Genomic DNA, 19,732 nt, shown 5'->3' with positions numbered 1-19,732 from the left:
ACAGACCAAAATAACACCACTGCGTTTCTATACTTTATTGAACAATTTTCCACATATAACCTCTGAACATTAAAACCACTAGTCCAAGTCAATAAAGTTTTTAAGATTGTTTTGAAAAAATAATTGTCTCACAAGAAGAAATTCCCTAAAAATGTATTAGGGAATGTCCTCATACGGTTCGGCTATTCGACCTATTTGCTGTGGAAGTTGAGCAGAGGAAGAATTAATCTCCCTGAAGAAGCGCCTTGATGACTTCCGGAGTGAGGATGGATTCCAACACGGGATCCTTCTGAAGGGAGATCAAAACATCTACGAAATCTTTCTCATCATGCGACGACACTCGCTCTTCATGTTCCTTGATAACCTGATCCAGCAAATCGTCCCACCTCTTATGGTTCTTCTTCACTCGCGCCACCTTGCCGAGCAACCAATCCACCCAACCGAGCCACGGGAGGTAATCCCCGAGATAAATCTTGGCCAGCAGCACCGAGTTCTCTGAGATGAGCTTCGAGAACAACCCTTTCTTCCCTTCGAACTTCTTCCCCGTGACTATCCGACACAGGATGTCGTTAGAGAAGGCAAACAGGACGGGGGACATGTCGATCTCCGCTGTCAATCCACGGGAGCAGATGGCGGCAACCATAGTGGCCACCTCCTGCTCGCGAACCAGAGCGTAAGACTGTACCATCTTGGGGCTCAGTAGGTGGAGGGTGCATATCTGTCGGCGTTGCCTCCACTCATCGCCGTAGGGGGCGAAGGCCATGTCGCTGCAACCATCGAGGAGGATGCAGGTGACGGTGGTGGAGGAGCGGCTGGCACAGATGTGATCGTGGGTGCGGAGGACATCCCGGGCAGCATCGGGGGAGGAGACGACGAGGGTCGGGACGCGTCCGAGGCAGAGGCAACGCCTAGAGCCATATGAGAGAAAGATCGTACGAGGAGAGAGGTTTAGGGTTCAGGTAGGCTAAGGGGGGAAAATAGTGCGCCAAAAAATTTTCGACCACTGCTACAACAAAAACGACGAAGGGGGAAAACGGCGAAAGAATAAAGTCAAAGACAATGGTTTATTAAAACTATTGTCTTTGACCCCTAAAAAAATGTTTAAAGACAACAGTTTTAGAAAACTGTTGTAAAAGGAGTTGTTGATTTTACAAAAAGTCGCTCAACAACAACGGTTTTTATAAAACTGTTGTCTTTTATTTTTTTAAGGCGCTCAAAGACAACGATTTTGCTAAAAACCGTTGTCTTTTACCAAATTAACTATAGTTTCTTCTAAAACCGTTGTCTTTATCGTGTTGTCTTTTAACAATTTTGTTGTAGTGCATAGAGTTTTTTAGAGGAGTGTGTTCTCTTCTTTTCTTTTCTTCATCTTCCAATCCTATCCGAGAGCATCAAGAAGTGCTAGCACACTTGTGGTGTTCTCTTCTCCATCCTTGTGTGTTAGAGAACACATTTTGTTCGTGTGGATACTTCTAGAGGATTGTCTACGTTGACAATCTTGAGATCAGACGTACCTTGGACTTGCGGGATTGCGAAGGGCTTCGCTTCAAAGGTATAACCTTTTTCACTTGTAAATCTAAGTGTAGATCTAGGTAAACTGGTACTCGTAGTTTTTCGAAAAAAATTTTCTTTGCACGGATCCATCGGCTAGGGAGTTTCGGGGTTTCCGATACGTGAAAAAGCGGTTTTCGCGGCCCGAAAAATCCAACAGTGGTATCAGAGCCATGTGCGAAGGCGTGTACGAGTTTGTTTTGGTTTTTATGAAAGATAAACATTCTGTGAATTTCTGTAATTTCATGAATTTTATAGTTTTAAAGGGTATTTTTCTCGTAGAAGCGGAGCACAAGTGTTTAGACACTTATAGGCTTCGACTACCGAGAAGATTTTTCCGTAACGACAATGTTTCGACCCAAAACCTTTTGGGACAGCGGGCTAAGGCACTGTATGATCGCTTAGGAGCAACTCGCGATGGTTAGATCGCGGCTAGGGGTACTGCCACTAACTCCGCAAGGGGATTTGCTCCGCGATTGCGCCCGAAATCTCTAATCGGGACCGTCGGGAAAAATTTACTCATAAAATTGTAAAAATTATGAAAAATTACAGAAAATTATGAAAAATATATAATTTAGAATTATATATTATTTTTGTGATAGTCATGGCCCCAAAAGACCCAATATGATTGGATTTGTGTTGTAATTTATAATACGCCCTGCGTGCCGTCATGTGTTTGTGTGTGCTGTATTTGATACGCGACCTGCGCGTCGTGCCTCCCTATTTATATTCTTATTGTAAATTAGATTTAGAATCGAATGTAACTCGAGTTTCAAAATGTAATTCAAATTTTGAAGCGGTGGAAGGCCCACTCAAGACGGAGTTACGAGGAAGGCGCGAGCAACACAAGGTGGTCAAAAGGAAGGCACTTGAGAAGCAGTTGACCTTAGGTTGACCATCCGATCTTCTCATTGGCTTGAGAAGATCGTAGTAGGGCCATGACATAATCACAAAATTATTTAATTAATTGTTTTTGTGTGTATCTGATGCATGCTAGTTAATTAAGTAATTAATTAGTGTCTAACGATTAGATTAGATCTAAATCGTGCACATGATGCACCCCACGATTAGATTAGATCTAAATCAAGTATATGACATGCATAATCGATTAGATTAGATCTAAATCATGTCAACTCTAATGCCTACTGTGCCGTGATACCTATCACTACCTCGATCACATGTGTTGTTGAATCTGCCAAAGCAGAGAAACACATATTATCTTGGTAGGGTACGAAGGGACAATCTTAGTCCCGCCTATCAACGCATGGGTGAATACAAACTCAATTAGATTGAGTATTCCTAGTTAACTCGGTTGGATCGAGTACAACTATACGCATTCTTCCAACGGTTGGAAAGATAGATCAAAATCACATATATATTAACTCTCGGGCGTATTAGCCAAAGCTAACTCAAGTTTTAATATAAATGCGGATATTGATCATATAAACAAGAGTTGCATAGAGATGTAATTGGTAATCGTTACCTACCGATCATACTAAATCTTGGGCGTATTAGCCAAAGCTAACTCAAGGGTTAGTATGATGTGGATCTTGTCCCACATGAATTATAGAATTTAGTGGGAGCATCATTTAGTTGAAGGCCTAATTAAATGATTTAAAAGAATATGATATTTATTTCTGCATTTATTTCTGTTGTAGAATTTCCATGACGTCAAACACGAACATCTTCTCTCTGCGTTCTGTCCTTAAGAAGGACAAGCTCAACGGAGCAAATTTCCTGGACTAGTACAGGAATCTGAGAATAGTTCTCACTCAGGAACGTAAACTGTATGTTCTAGAGGCTCCTCCTACCACTGCCACGCGAGCTGACAAAGATGCTTATAAGAAACATCAAGATGACGCATTAGATGTGTCCTGTCTTATGCTCGCGACCATGAACTCTGAGCTTCAGAAGCAACATGAGTTGATGGGCGCTTACGATATGGTTGAACATCTTTGTCACCTATATCAAGGACAAGCAAGGCACTGGAAGGAACTCCAAAGAATACTTGGAAGATCTTAAGAAGAAGAGAAATATGATTTCTACTTCAGGTATACATGTTATAGAAGTCAACCTCTCTATTTCTTCATCGTGGGTATTAGATACCGGATGTGCTTCGCACATTTGTACTAATGTACAAGCGCTGAGAAATAGCAGGGCATTGACGAAAGGTGAGGTAGACCTACGAGTAGGCAATGGAGCACGGGCTGCTGCTATTGCTGTAGGAACTTACTATCTATCTCTACCCTCTAGGCTTGTACTAGAATTAGATGATTGTTGTTATGTGCCTGCCTTGACTAAGAACATAATTTAGTTTCTTGTTTGGACAAGAAAGGATTTTCGTTTACAATAAAGAACAAATGTTGTTCCGTCTATTTAAACGATATGTTCTATTGTAGTGCACCTCTGATAAATGGACTCTATATTCTAGACCTTGAAAGCCCTATCTATAACATAAATACTAAGAGGTTCAAGTCAAATGTCCTGAACCAAACCTATCTCTTGCACTGTCGCTTAGGTCATATAAATGACAAGCGCTTATCCCAGCTCCATAAGGATGGTTTGCTGGACTCATTTGATTTTGAATCTTATGAGACGTGCGAGTCATGCCTACTAGGCAAGATGACCAAGACTCCATTTAGTGGGCACAGCGAAAGAGCGATTAATTTGTTAGGACTCATACATAGTGATGTATGTGGCCCTTTCAATGTCACTGCTAGAGGCGGTTATAGGTACTTCATCACATTTACTGATGACTTCAGTAGATATGGTTATGTGTACTTGATGACACATAAGTCTGAATCCTTTGAAAAGTTCAAAGAATTCAAGAATGAAGTACAGAACCAGCTAGGCAAGAGTATTAAGATACTTCGATCCGATCAAGGAGGAGAATACCTTAGCCATGAGTTCCGTGACTATCTAGCTGAGTGTGGGATTCTATCCCAACTCACTCCTCCTGGAACACCACAGTGGAATGGTGTATCCGAAAGGAGGAATCGTAACCTATTAGATATGGTACGATCTATGATGAGTCACACAGATCTTCCGATATACCTTTGGGGTTATGCTCTAGACACGGCAGCTTTTATACTCAACCGAGTTCCATCCAAGATCGTGATAGAGACACCATATAGGATATGGACTTGGAGAGATGCCCAGGTGTCTTTCATGAGGATTTGGGGTTGTGAGGCTTACGTTAGACGTCAAGTCTCAGACAAATTAGGACTCAAATCTGACAAGTGCTACTTTATTGGATATCCCAAGAAAACTAAGGGATATTACTTCTACATTCCCAGTCAGCACAAGGTAGTTGTGGCAAAGACTGGGGTCTTTCTAGAAAGGGACTTTGTTTCTAGAAAGACTGGTGGGAGCACGTTCGATCTTGAAGAAGTTCAAGATGCGAACAATAGCACTGATGCCTCGATGGAAGTTGAATTGGAACCACAAAGTGTTGTGGATGATGTTGTTCCACAAGGAGTTGAGGAACAACAACCAGTTCAAGTAGACATACCTCTTCGCAGGTCTGATAGGGTATGTCGTCAGCCTGAGAGATACTCATTTCTCTTGTCTGACCATGATGACATTGTGCTCATAGAGGATGAGCCTACCACCTATCAGGAAGCTATAATGAGACCAGATTATGAGAAATGGCTAGAAGCCATGACATCCGAAATGGAATCCATGTACACCAACCAAGTATGGACTTTAGTTGATCCACCTGAAGGGGTAAAACCCATAGTGTGTAAGTGGGTCTTTAAGAGAAAGACTGACATGGATGGACTTATCTATAAGGGTCGCTTGGTAGATAAAGGTTTGAAGCAGATTCATGGTATTGACTATGATGAAACCTTTTCACCTGTAGCGATGTTTAAGTCCATTTGGATCATGCTTGCTATTGCAGCTTACCACGATTACGAGATCTGGTAGATGGATGTCGAAATCACGTTTATGAATGGAAACCTACTCGAGGATGTGTACATGACACAACCTGAGGGTTTTATAGATCCAAAGCATACTAGCAGAGTATGCAAGCTGCATAGGTCCATTTATAGACTAAAGCAAGCTTCTCGGAGCTGGAATCTTCAATTTGATGATGCAATCAAACAGTTTGGTTTCATCAAGAATGAAGATGAACCTTGTGTCTACAAGAAGGTTATAGGGGACATAGTTGTCTTCCTCATATTGTATGTGGATGACATACTGCTCATTGGGAAAGACATCCCTTTGCTACAGTCTGTCAAGACTTGGCTAGAGACATGTTTCTCAATGAAGGACTTAGGTGAAGCATCCCGCATTCTAAGGATACAAATCTATAGAGATAGATCTAAGAGATTGCTTGGCCTAAGTCAGAGTACATATATTGACAAGGTACTCCTTCGGTTTGCCATGCAGAACTCCAAGAAGGGATTTCTGCCGATGTCATATGGCGTGAGTCTTTCAAAGACTCAAGGTCCCTCTTCTAGAGAGGAGAGAGACCGCATGGATCAGATTCCTTATGTCTCAGCCATAGGATCTATCATGTACGCCATGCTATGCACTTGACCTGATGTCTCGTATGCTTTGAGCATGACGAGCAGATACCAGTCAAATCCAGGTGAAAGTCACTGGATAGCAGTCAAGAATATTCTTAAGTACTTAAGAAGGACTAAAGAATATTTCTTGATATATGGAGACAATGATGAGCTAGCTGTAAAGGGTTATAGTGATGCTAGCTTCCAGACCGACCAGGATGACTATAGATCGCAGTCGGGGTTCGTGTTTTGCATTAATGGTGGTGCTGTAAGCTGGAAGAGTTCGAAGCAGGACACAGTAGATGATTCTACGACAGAGGCCGAGTACATTGCTGCATCAGAGGCAGCAAAGGAGGCAGTTTGGATCCGCAAGTTCTTCACTGAACTTGGGGTGGTTCCCAGTATCGCTGACCCTATTGAGCTTTATTGTGACAACAATGGAGCTATAGCATAGGCGAAGGAACCTTGCTCACACCAGCGGACCAAACACATACAACGACGCTTCCATCTCATTCGAGAGATTATCGAGAGAGGAGATGTGAAGATATGCAGAGTACTTACAAAGGCTAACATCGTAGATCCCTTGACCAAGGCTTTGGCACAGAGGAAGCATGATGGTCACACTAGGTCATTGGGGCTTAGAGCCTACACTGATTGGCACTAGTGCTAGTGGGAGATTGTTAGTTAGAGCCCTAGAGCCAATCATTTGATGATTGTATTATGGACTTATTGTATCATATTCTTATATAAATAAAGGCATTTAGTTTTTGGTTATTATACTTACTTGTATTGGTGCCAAATAAACTAAGTATAATAGCATCCTTGAGTAGAAGGTTCTTACCTATATCAATCGATTGGTTGAATCGATAGTGAGATGATATAGGGAATACTACTCTTAATCATTCCTAGTCGAGTATTAACATTCAGGGACAATGTTAATGCAATAAGACTAGCATGTAGGTCAACTCGATGACTTGATCTCACAAGTCATAGATATGGAGATATCAAGTTAACACATGGGTATACATTGGAGAATGTATACTGAATGATCCGCTATGAGAAAGTATCATGGATCGTTATATGAGTGTCATATACTTTCTCATGTGGCTATTAGTATGACTACTAGTCCTTGGACCTGAAGTCACCATGGATCCCTACATAAGGAGTTATGTTCTTTGGTTTCGTCAAACGTCACCCGTAACTGGGTGGACTATAAAGGCGATTACTGGGTATCTAACGAATTATGCAAAGGGATGTGAGTGATGTAGATGGGATCTATCCCACCTATATGATGGGAGAGACATCGATATTCTTGATAGAGTGAGACCACGAAGTGCATGACCATTCCCAAATGAGTCAATATGAGATATTGAGCTCATTTGATTTAGTGAGTCTACTTGGAGTTCAAGATTTAGATTGATTAGAGGATGACGGTCTATACCTCATATTGATCAATCTAGATGTCTAGGATAGAAGGACAGTTGTCATATATTTTGAGGAGTCACAATTAGTAGTCACAAGGTGATGTTGGATCTCAACATTCTTGTAACGCGGGTAGCAATGATGTATTGCTAGATGCCGCTCATTGCTTATGTTTCTGAAGGAGTTTAGAAACATTGCCAACGTTGCAAGAACCTATTGGGTCACACACAAAGAACAAGTGGATGGAGATTAGGTTCATATGATGAACCACTTGGATTAGGTTCATGTGATGCACCAAAGATAAAAATAGGATTAATTCAAATTAGACTTATTGAGTTAGACTCAATTAGATTCAATTGTTGAATGAGTCTAATTTATATTTGATTCATTGAGTCAATTTATATTAATGAATTGAGATTCATTAGATTGAAATTGACTTGAATCAATGGTTGGATTCAACTCAACAAGGAAGAAAATTGGTCAATTTTGACTTGTCCAAATGGAAGTTGAAACATCAAGTTTGACTTGATGTATTGCCACATCATGAAGGTTGTCTCATCCTACATTGCATGACTAGCCTTGCCACATCATCTACAAGTCATCAAGGAGGTTACAAATCCCATTTTCATTTAATGTGGCCGGCCACATTAAATGGAATGGGAGTTACATGTGTGGCCGGCCACATTTTTGAAATGTGGGTTTTCATTTTATGGTAATTAAGTGTGGTTATTATTCCATCTTCTTCCTTGGGTTCTTCCTCCTCCTTTGCTACTGTTGCCGTGGGTTTCAAGCAAGGAAGAAGAAAGGTGAGTGAATCTAATCCAAGAAGAAAGGTTAGTGAAAGTCACATAGAGTTTTTTTAGAGGAGTGTGTTCTCTTCTTTTCTTTTCTTCATCTTCCAATCCTATCTGAGAGCATCAAGAAGTGCTAGCACACTTGTGGTGTTCTCTTCTCCATCCTTGTGTGTTAGAGAACACATCTTGTTCGTGTGGATACTTCTAGTGGATTGTCTACGTTGACAATCTTGAGATCCGACGTACCTTGGACTTGCGGGATTGCGAAGGGCTTTGCTTCAAAGGTATAACCTTTTTCCCTCGTAAATCTAAGTGTAGATCTAGGTAAACTCGTACTCATAGTTTTTAGAAAAAACTTTTCTTTGCACGGATCCGTTGGCTAGGGAGTTTCGGGGTTTCCGCGACGTGAAAAAGCGGTTTTCGCGGCCCGAAAAACCCAACAATGGTCTCTGTATCTCCTCTCCTTCTTTTGTTCGACATGATATCCTTCAAGAATTTGGCAAACTTGGGCATTTGTATAATTGCATCAATAAGTGGAACTTCAACACATGTTTCCTTAACTTTCTCCAAGAATTTGCCAAACTCTTCATCCTTCTTGAGCATTACAATTCTTTGAGGAAAAGGGACAACTCTACTTTGTTGGTTAAGTGGAAGAGTCTCTTCAACCTTAGTGGTACTCTCCTCATCATTTTGAATCTGATTTGGCATTGGAGGAGAGAGCTCTTTTTTAGTTTGCATCAATTTTGGAGCAGTCAATTGGGGATCTCCCAAGGTCCATCTGCTCCTAAGTTCAACTCTATTACAATGCTCTATAGGATTAACATCAGGTTTACCTGGTAGTTGTCCTGGTGTTCTAGAAGATGAGGAAGCTAATTGGGCAATCTAGCTATCCTGAATCTTTTGATGTCTATCAGAATTATCCATTCTCTGAGTAAGCTTCAAAATGTCCTACTTCATTTCATTCTGATTAGAGATAATTTCTTCAATCATCTTTTCAATTTTAGACATAGGAAAGCCTTGAGAAGATTGTTGCTGAAAATTCTGCTGCCCAGATTGAAAATTAGGTCTTGCCCCCATAGATGGTCCTTGATCTTGATTATTTTTATAAGAAAAATTAGGATGACTTTTCCATCCAGGGTTGTATGTATTCGAGTATGGGTTGTTCTACCTTTGATTATGTAACACCCACGAAATAATAAGCTATACCTATGGGTATTTTTCTTTTAGAATAAAAGGGAAATGGAAATAGAACCCAAAATAAATAAAAAGAAAGAGAAGTTAAGGTTTGAACCTTGAACCTCCCACAAATGATAAAGTTAAATTGGTGTATAATAACCACTAGAATCATGAATGACACATGAATAGCAAAGAATGGAAATTATAGATAAAGGTAAAGAGTATGATTAAATAAGGGAACAAGAGAAAGACAAGTGACTTTCCTCCTCTTTCTCTTGGTTAAGAAAAGAACAAGTTGCCTTTTTATTCCTTCTCTTGCTATTTTCATGGGAATGAAGAGAGTGAGAAGATAGAGAAGGCAAGAGGATGAATTGGGACACTTTTCATCCTCATTGGGAATAAATAGGAATGAGAGAAGAGAAGGGAAAGAAAGTTTGGTTAATTTTCCTCCTTCTTCTTCCTCCTCCTTTTCTTCTCCTTCTTCCTTCTCCACCGAGATCTAAAGCTCTATCTCTCATCTCCAAAATCCAATCTAAGGTTTCCTTCCTAAGGAAACAAGCTCACAAGAAGGAGTCCTCAAGACCTACTCCTTACAAACAAGAGAAAACAAAAGGAAGAACAAGAAGGGGGAAGCTTTCTTCTTCCTCTTCACAAGGGTACCATCTTCCTTAGGAAAAACAAGCAAGAGGATGTAAGTATCCCCTCACCTGTGGTACAAGTTGTTTATGTGTTTTCCATGAGGTTAGAATGCTTAAAAACTTAAGGTCACTTCTTGAACTTTTGGCCAAGACATGAATAAAAGATTTAGAGAAGTTTAAGGCCTAACTACGCATGCTCACTATGTTATTATGACATGTATCCTAGGATAGAAGGTTAGTTAATGATCTTATGCTTGTATGCTTACTTAAAACTTAGATCCATGTTCTTAAACTTTCGGCCAAGACATGAATAAAAGATTTAGAGAAGTTTAAGACCTAACTAAGCATGCTCACTATGTTATTATGAAATGTATCCTAGGATAGAAGGTTAGTTAATGATCTTATGCTTGTATGCTTACTTAAAACTTTAATCCATGTTCTTAAACTTTCGGCCAAGGTGTAAATAAGAGACCTAGGAAGGCTTAAGACCTAAACTAAACATGCTCACTATGTCCTTATGATATGTACCCTATGATAAGAGATTAGTTTAGTGTTCTTATGCTTGTAGGTTGCTTAAAACTTAAATTCATGCTCATAAAGTTTTCGGCCATGATAGAAATAATTGGCTAGGAGAGGTTAAAAAATTTAGTCTACCATGCTCATAACTTGCTTTATGATATGTTATGAAGAGTACCTAATGTTTGCACATTTGTATGTTGATTGGAACCTAAATGTATTGCACCTTAGGGTTTCGGCCATGATAGGATTTAAGACCTAGGAGAGCTTAAAAACTTAGTCTAACATGCTCATGACTCTCCTTATGGCATGATATAAAGCTAAATTAAGGTTATCATGTTTGAATGTTGCTTGAAATCTAGATACATGTCTCTCTATGGTTTCGGCCATGATAAGTTTTAGGGTCTAAGGAAGCTTAAAATTAAATCTAGCATGCTCATGATTTCCCTTATGATATGATATGAAGTTAGCTTGATATTTTTATGCTTGTATGTTGTTTGGAACTTAGTTTCATGCCCCAAAGTTTTGGCCACAGCCAAGTAAAAGGCCTAGGAAGCTTAGAATCTAAACTAAATGTGCTCATAATGTTCTTTATGATTTATGGTATGAAATTGGTTTAGGGTTCACATGTTTCTATGTGGTTTATAACCTAGAACTAGGCATGATAACTTTCGGCCATAACAAAATCGAAGACCTAGGAAGCTTAGAACCTAAACTAAATATGCTCATGAGGTTCTTAATGATTTATGATATAAAATTGGTTTAGGGTTCACATGCTTTTATGTTGCTTGTAACCTAGATCTAGGCTTGGAACTTTCGGCCACTACATGGAATTAGGGTTAGAGACCCAATTATGATTTCACTATGTGTCTCACATGCTATGATATGAAGTAGGAGATGCTAGTTAATATTTTCCATGCATGATTATGTTCCTATGATGTATTATATGCTCATTTATGTGTGCTTATGAACCATGCATGATAATGACTCTTATGATGTGTTTTAGGCTCAAGTATGCATGCTTTATGATATGACAAGTAATATGCTCATTCATGTATGCTTATGAACCATGTATTATGATGACTCTTATGATGTGCTATATGCTCAAGTATGCATGCTTTATGACATGATAAATAAGGGCCTAAGAGTTGCTTCCCTATTAAGTGGGACTAAGAGCACTCTTTATGATATGATAAGTAAAGGCCTAAGAGTTGCTTCCCTGTGAAGTGGGACTAAGAGCACTCTTTATGATATGACAAGTAAAGACCTAAGAGTTGCTTCCCTATTAGTTGGGACTAAAAGCACTCTTCATGATATGATAAGTAACTATGACATGTTATTTTACTTTGTATGGCTTGTACCAAGGGTGGGCTCCATAAGCGCCCCTAGGCCGACGGACTATGAATGAGTCTAGTAAAAAGGGATGGGCTCCTTAGTATGCCTCTAAGTCGACGGTCGTAGTACGGACCTAGTTCCCTAGTAGGTTCAGGACTAGCTAACCTGTCCTAGGGATTGCGCGCATTTATGTATGTATGTGGTACAAGCCGAACCCTCATGTTGATATTATGTTTAAGTATTATATGATATGTTTTAAAACATCTTGCACATGACATGACACATGTTTTAAAAGACATCTTGCATGATATAATAAGTTATGATGTGATATGCTCTTATGATTTATATGACATGATGCTCTTTTATTTATGATATGATATATCATGATGTTTCTTTATGATATGATATGCTCTTATGATTTATATGACATGATGCTCTTTTATTTATGATATGATATATCATGATGTTTCTTTATGATATGATATGCTCTTATGATTTATATGACATGATGCTCTTTTATTTATGATATGATATAGCATGATGTTTCTTAATGATATGATATGTTATGATGCTCTGTTTATATGATACGATGTTTAGATGATTATGTCTCCATTGTTATATGATTATGTGATTATGATATGAAATACATTTTTTGTGAGTAGGAAAGGTTCTTACTGAGCCTGTGTGCTTATAGATTACTTTCCTTGTACCGCAGATAAAGGTAAAGAATGGATAAACTAGGGGAGCCGCAGGAGAGGCAAGAGATGTGTGTGGTGGTGGCTCGGCTAAGAAAAAGAAAAAGACCTGCTTATGTTATTTTATGTTGACATGAACTAAGTTTATTTATGTTAGTGTTTAGCATGATTTCATGATACTTATTCAGGTTTATGATAGAATTTGGCATCATGACCTCGTTCATTAAAAGAATATAAAAAAATAAGTACTTCCACTGTTTTATATTAAAAAGAAGTTTTAATATGCATGTATGTTTCCCCTTGCAAGTAACCCCGCCCTACTAGCAGGAGGGGCGGGCGTTATAGATTAAGACCCATGATGGCGTCACATTGCTCTAATTGATTGATTTGAGCAGAAACAGCTCCCAAAGGACATGAGTCATTCGAATGTTCAGAACTTCCACATACTTCACAAGAAGAAACAATGGCATTGACTGTACTTGGAATATCTCCCATATTTTCAAATCTCTTTGTAAGAGCATCCAGTTTTGCAGCCAATAAAGTAACTGCATCAACATTAAATTTCCCTGATGCTTTTGTTGTTGGGTTCCCACAAGAATAGCCACCACTTCTTTCATTAGCCCATTGATGGTGATTTTGTGCTACACTTTCAATTATTTCTTCGGCTTCATCCAAGCTCTTGTTCATAAGTGCCCCTCCAATAGCTAAATCAAGGGACACCTTAGTGTGATAATTTATACCATTATAGAATGTGTGTAACACAAGCCATTTCTCCAAACCATGGTGTGGGCATTATCTGAGCATACTGTTATATCTATCCCAAGCTTCAAATAGAGATTCTGAGTCAGCTTGTTTGAAGCTTGCAATGAGATTCCTCATATGAGCTATTTTACTAGGAGGATAGAATTTATCAAGAAATTACTGCTAACATTGTTCCCATGTGATGATGCTATTTGGAGCTAAAGAATTCAACCAATGCTTTGCTCTATCTCTTAAAGAAAACCCAAATAATAGTAAGTGCACCGCTTCGGAAGGAACACCATTCATCTTCATTGTGTCGCATATCTCATAGAAGACCTCCAAGTGTTGATTCGGGTCTTCATGCAATCCTCTACCAAACTGATTTTGCTGCACTATAGAAATAATTGCAGGTTTGATCTCAAAATTATTTGCTTCCACTGAAGGCCTTGAAATGCTAGATCTAAACCCTCAAGCGTAAGGTGCTGCATAATCCTTTAGTGGTCTATTAGCCATGATAGAATGTTCTTATTTTTATAAATGTCTTTGCATAATTTTTCTTCTATGAAATGTTCTGTCTATCTCAAGGTCTAGAGGAAGAAGTTCTCCTGCAAAGTAAGATCTTCGCATACACAAGAACAAGATTGCAAAATGATAGTTGTTCAAAAGAAAAAGAAAGAAAAACGAAACTGAATCAAAGACAAGAAAAACAGAGAAAAATTAGATTAGAATGTTAGAAAATTAAAAGTGCAGAATTAGAATTGCAACAAACAAGAAGTAAAAATAATACAAGAAAAAGTTATGAAAACAGAATTCTAAAAATTAGATTCAACTATGCAAATGAAAAGAAAAGAAAAGTTATGTTTAGTCTAACTCAATTGATAATCCCTAATGTTATAGTGCAATCCCCAACAACGGCGCCAAAAATTTGTTGACGTTCCGCAAGTGTACGGAAATGTCGTAACTAATAATAAAAGATATCGTATTCACAAGGACTGGTATAAGCACTAAAGATTTCTTAACGCGAATTAGCTAAACAACAAATCAATTGGTTTTCAAAAGCTAAGTGTAACTATGAAAGGTAAACAAAGAAATGAAAGAATAAGAAACAAGAATAAGGGCTATGATAAAGGTATGCTCTAGGAGTTTCAGTTTCTTTGTGAGATTATTCAATGTAAATGATCTACCAAATCTTTTTCCTCAATTGTCCATCATTTGTAGGAGGATACCTCTTCCCTCTTGTAATAGACAACCGGCCTAGGACTGAAATCTATACATAAATGTGATCAATTAGGAATGAGTCTATGTTGTCCTTACACGGGCTTGCCTGTCACGTGCGTCCCTCGGATAGTCAACATAAGAATTCATCTCTCCTCAACTGCATCAAGGTATAAGATATGAACATATACAATCTATCCTACCCCCTTGAATAACTCTATTTCACCCTCAAGATTATCTCTCAAACGTCCTTACACCGGCTTGTTCCTGTCACAAATGTCCCTCGGAATATCGAATGGGAAATAATCTCTACAAGATCCACAAGGTATTCAAACATTCAATCAAGAATGGGCATTAGGTCCAAATCACAACATTTCACACAAGATCAAAGAGATACAAAACAGGACAAAATCATTGAAATAGAAAATTGGCAAATCCACAAGAGTTTTACATCAAATCTTTATTACAAATACTCCCTCCATCCTAGAACAAGAGATCTAATCCATAGAATAAGGAAAGAAATCGAAAGATTAGAAGAATACGAGCACCTCGATCCCAAATCCAAGAAAGAAAGGGAAGAAAAGCTTATCTACGATGAAGAATCGTCTTTGGATCCAATCCTCGTTCCTCGGAGTCTAATCGATGAAGGTCTGCCCATAGATCGCTAGAAATCCCTCCAAGAAGGTGGAGGAACGCCCCAAAACTCCTTTCCCCCCAAAAGGGAGAAGATCCCCCTTGAATTCATGAAGGAGGCCTTATATTGAGGAGAGGTTTGGGTGTCACACGACCTTGAGGCATGGCCGTGTGAGGTTCACACAGCCAGGGCCACTTCCTTCTCTGCCTACCTTACACGGTCGTGTGTGATACACGACCGTGGCATGCTTCTTCCGCAACTCCCTCTGCATGGTCGTGTAGATCTACACGGCCTGCACTGCCTCTGCTTCTGGAAACCTTGCACGGCCGTGTGGTGCATACGGCCAGAGCCTTCTTGGTCTTTGGAAACCTTGCATGGTCGTATGGTGTACACGGCCAAGGCCTTCTTGGTCTCTGGAAACCTTGCACGACCGTGTGGTGTACACGGTCGAGGCTTCTTTTGGCTTAAAATCTTGGCACGATTGTGTGTGGTTCACACGACTGAGGCCACTTCATTTTCTGCTGCAACAACACGGCCTGGGCAATCCCCCCATGGCAGGGTCGTGTGAGGTATGGTACAGCGCCTTCCTCTCTAGCTTCGCTTACAGATTTGGCCTTGAACATGAATCCTTCACCAAATTCGACCCCTGTATACAAAAAATGCACAAAAGCAGATCTCCGAACAAAAAGAGTAAATATGCTAAAAGGAAAATTGGAAGTACGAAAATGCATAGATAAAGCATGCTCAAAGTATGTGAATGTGCATCAAAACATGCTAAAAAAGATTATACAATCTACGCACATCAGGCAACATAGTCGTTTAGTATAAGTGGGAGATTGTTATAGTGTATACTAAAAGTCTAGCTTCTTGTATAAACATTTATAAGAATCACATTTGTCAAATGTCTACATTTATGCTTAGTGTAGTTGTCTATTTAATTTATATTATAGATAACATGGTGTCAGGAGACACATAGAAGATCATGTTATTAGTTCCTTATAAATTATAAATAGTAGCTCACAACCAAGATGGAATGGGACAAACCATTGGAATGGTTGTAGTGTATTTTTGGTATTAGTTTATCATGACTATAAAATTATACTTGTATACTATGAGTGTATTGAGAAGGACCATTTGATGTAGTTTCTTTTTATACTGACTACATGAAAGAGCAAAACCTCTGTTATTTAGGAAGTGCGTACTCTTAATCATGATATAATAACAAGCACGTATACTTAATATTTATTTCTTTAATTTATCAAAGGGTGAGATTTAGTTCGTTAAATCAATAGGCCCGATAAGTTGGGAAATGATATTATTAATATGGTGTGTTGTTGATTATAGAATGAAACTATGTCCTAGTAATCTAGGTTGATTATGTCTCCTTGAGGAGCTCATAAGGATTATCATGTAAACCCTACAGGTGAACTTAGTCTGACATGACAATAAGGTTGAGTGGTACTACTCTTGGAGCTAGATATTAATTGAGTTGTTAGTAACTTATTTAATTAGTGGGCATTCGATATCTTAAACACAGGGAGATTAACACACTCATGATAAGAAGAAGCCCATATTATAATATGGGATTGGTGCGGTAGTGCAATAATAACTCTTTAGTGGTATGAGTTATTATTGATGAACTTGAGTTGGGTGTTCGGGGTGAACACGGGAAGCTCAAGCTCATCGGGAGACCAAAATCAATTCCTCCTCTCATCGTTGTTGTAGCCTCTTATTTATAAAGCCTTATATCCACTTAAAGCCAAGCTTCTTACCCATCTTGTTGTGGTCGGCCAAGCCAAGCTTGGAGCCCAAACTAGGGCCGGCCAAGCCAAAGAGTGGAGCCAAGTTTATGGCCGGCCAAGCTTGGAGCCCAAGCTAGGTGGCCGGCCACATTAAAATAAAAGGGTATTTAAAATCTTTCCTTTGGTGGACGTCATGGTTTTAAAAGAGAGTTTTTAAATTTTAAAATCTTTCCTTTTATAGCTTTCTACAAAGGATTAAGAGAGAGGTTTGATATCTTTCCTTATTTGTAATTAAAAGGAAGAATTTGATTTTTGATAAAACTTTCCTTTTTGTAATCATCCAAATGTTTTAAAAGAGAGATTTTAATTTATAAAATTTCCCTTTTATAACTAACAAGAGATTTAAAAGAGAAATTTTTTATTAAAATTTCTTACTGAAAACAAATAAGGAAGTTTTAGTTTTATGTTTAAAACTTTACTTGGTTGTATAGGGTTGGCCATAACAAGCATTAAAGGAAGTTTTCATCTTTTGTTTTAAAACTTTCCATTTACTTATTGGCAAGGAATATAAGGAAGTTTTCATTATGTTTAAAACTTTCCTTTTTTGCCAAGACCAATGATTATAAAAGAGATGGAGGGGTGCCTCATGAGATAACACATCTTCTATTCCTCTTTTCCAATCCTTTGGTGACCGACCCTTATCCTTTTCCTTCTCCATTTGTTTTTTCTCTTGGAGATCGGCGGTATCAAATATTGCTTTCTCTTGGTGGCCAGTTGCTTGAAGGAGAAGAAGGAGAGAAGAAGCTCTCTTGTCTAGCATCCCTTGGAGGTTAGTTAGTGATCGAAACTTGGAAGCAAAGGAAGAAGCTTGGGTGGATTTCATCTTGGTAGATCGTCGCCCACACGACATCCAAGAGAAAGAGACGAATACAGCAGAAGATCAAGAGGTCTATAAGCTACAAAAGGTATAGCTAGTTATTAGTTTCCGCATCATAACTACTTCATCTTTTGTATAGATCTTGAAAAATCGAACACAAGAGGTTATCGGTTTTAAGTTATCATTTTTGTTATCGATTTTATTTTTCGATTTCATGTTTTGATAATGTGTTTCTATTGAGGTCTATGTAGTTAAATCTAGTTTACTGTAAGAAGTTAAATATCTGATTTCTTTGAGAGGCTATGTTTAGGAAGTGGTGGATGATCCCATACCCAAGAAGGCCTAGTGCCTAGCCATGTTTAACCTGGAAGTTGATCTTTGAAATAGATATTTAATAACTTCTATAATATGGTTTAACTTAGGAAGATCACATCGGTTAAACTTGGAGTAAAAATGTTAAGTATCGTTTCCAATCCAAGTTTAACTTCTGAAGGACAATTTAGACTAATAATGTTAAGCATCTTTTGCAATCTAAATTTAACTTCAGTAGAGCACATGGGTATCAAGGATAGTTCTATGCTTGTACAAATTTTTGTACAGGGGTGTTAGAGTGTATACTAAAAGCCTAGCTTTTGGTATAAATATTTATCTAGAAATAAGAATCACATTGGTTAAATGTCTACATTTATGATAAATGTAGTTGCTCAATTAATTTATATTGTAGATAACATGGTGTGTGGTGTCACACACAGAAGATCATGTTATTGGTTCCTTATAAATTATAAACAGTAGCTCACGACCAAGATGGAAAGGAACAAACCATTGGAAGGTCGTAGTGTAATTAGGTATTAGTTTGTCTTAACTATATAATTACACTAGTACACTTAGAGTGTATTGAGTAGGATCATTTGAGGTCGTTCCTTTTATACTGACTTTATGAAGGAACAAAGACCTCAGTTATTATGGAAGTGTGTGCTCTTAATCCTAATATAATAACAAGCACATATATTTGATATTTATTTCTTTAATTTATCAATGGGTGAGATTTAGTTCGATGAATCAATAAGCCCGATAAGTTGGGAAATGATATCACTTATAGTGTGCATTGTTGATTATAGAAGGAAACTGTGTCCTAGTGATCTAGGTTAAGAATGTCCTCAAGAGGAGCTCATAAGGATTGTCATGTTAAACCCTGCAGGTGGACTTAGTCCGACATGACGATAAGGTTGAGTGGTACTACTCTTGGACTAAGATATTAATTAAATGAGTTGTCAGTAACTCGCTTAATTAGTGGACATTTGACATCTTAAACACAGGGAGACTAACACACTCATAATAAGAAGGAGCCCAAAATGTAATTTGGGATTGGTGCAGTAGTTCAATAATAGTTCTTTAGTGGAATGAATTATTATTGATGGAATTAAGTTGTGTGTTCGGGGCGAACACGGGAAGCTTAATTTCATCGGGAGACCAAAACCAATTCCTCCTCTCGGTCCCTATCGTAGCCTGTTGTATATAGAGATTTATACCCACCACATACCCACCTTCTTACCCAACCAATAGGGGCCGGCCAAGCTAAGCTTGAAGCTCAAGCTTAGGGCCGGCCAAGCCTAAAGGTTGGCCTTAAGGTGGCCGGCCAATAGCTTGGAGCCCAAGTTTAGGTGGCCGGCCACATCATATTAAAAAGGATTTTTTATTAAAATTATTTCTTATGTGGATATCATAGTTTTAAAAGAGAGTTTAAAAATTAAATCTTTCCTTTTAAAGCTTTCTACAAAAGATTAAAAAAAGATTTGAAATCTTTCCTTATTTGTAGATTGAATGGAGATTTTATTTAAAAAAAAAAACTTTCCATTTTGACCATGATAATAATTTAAAAGAGAAG

General features: G+C 38.4%; 1 protein-coding gene across 1 annotated transcript in view; it reads right to left on the bottom strand.

Moving 5' to 3' along the window:
• Positions 1–223: 223 nt before the first annotated feature.
• Positions 224–19,732, bottom strand: part of LOC122031393 (cytochrome P450 71A1-like) — a 36,583-nt gene continuing 17,074 nt past the window's right edge. Inside the window, exon 3 of the mRNA XM_042590509.1 lies at positions 224–908. Within this exon, the coding sequence (XP_042446443.1) occupies positions 224–908 (685 nt within the window). The remainder of the gene's footprint in view (positions 909–19,732) is intronic.

Source organism: Zingiber officinale, chromosome 11A (assembly GCF_018446385.1).
Source record: "Zingiber officinale cultivar Zhangliang chromosome 11A, Zo_v1.1, whole genome shotgun sequence".
Lineage (NCBI taxonomy): Eukaryota > Viridiplantae > Streptophyta > Magnoliopsida > Zingiberales > Zingiberaceae > Zingiber > Zingiber officinale.
Note: the sequence above shows the minus strand (reverse complement) of the source record. Positions and strands in the feature narration are given on the sequence as shown.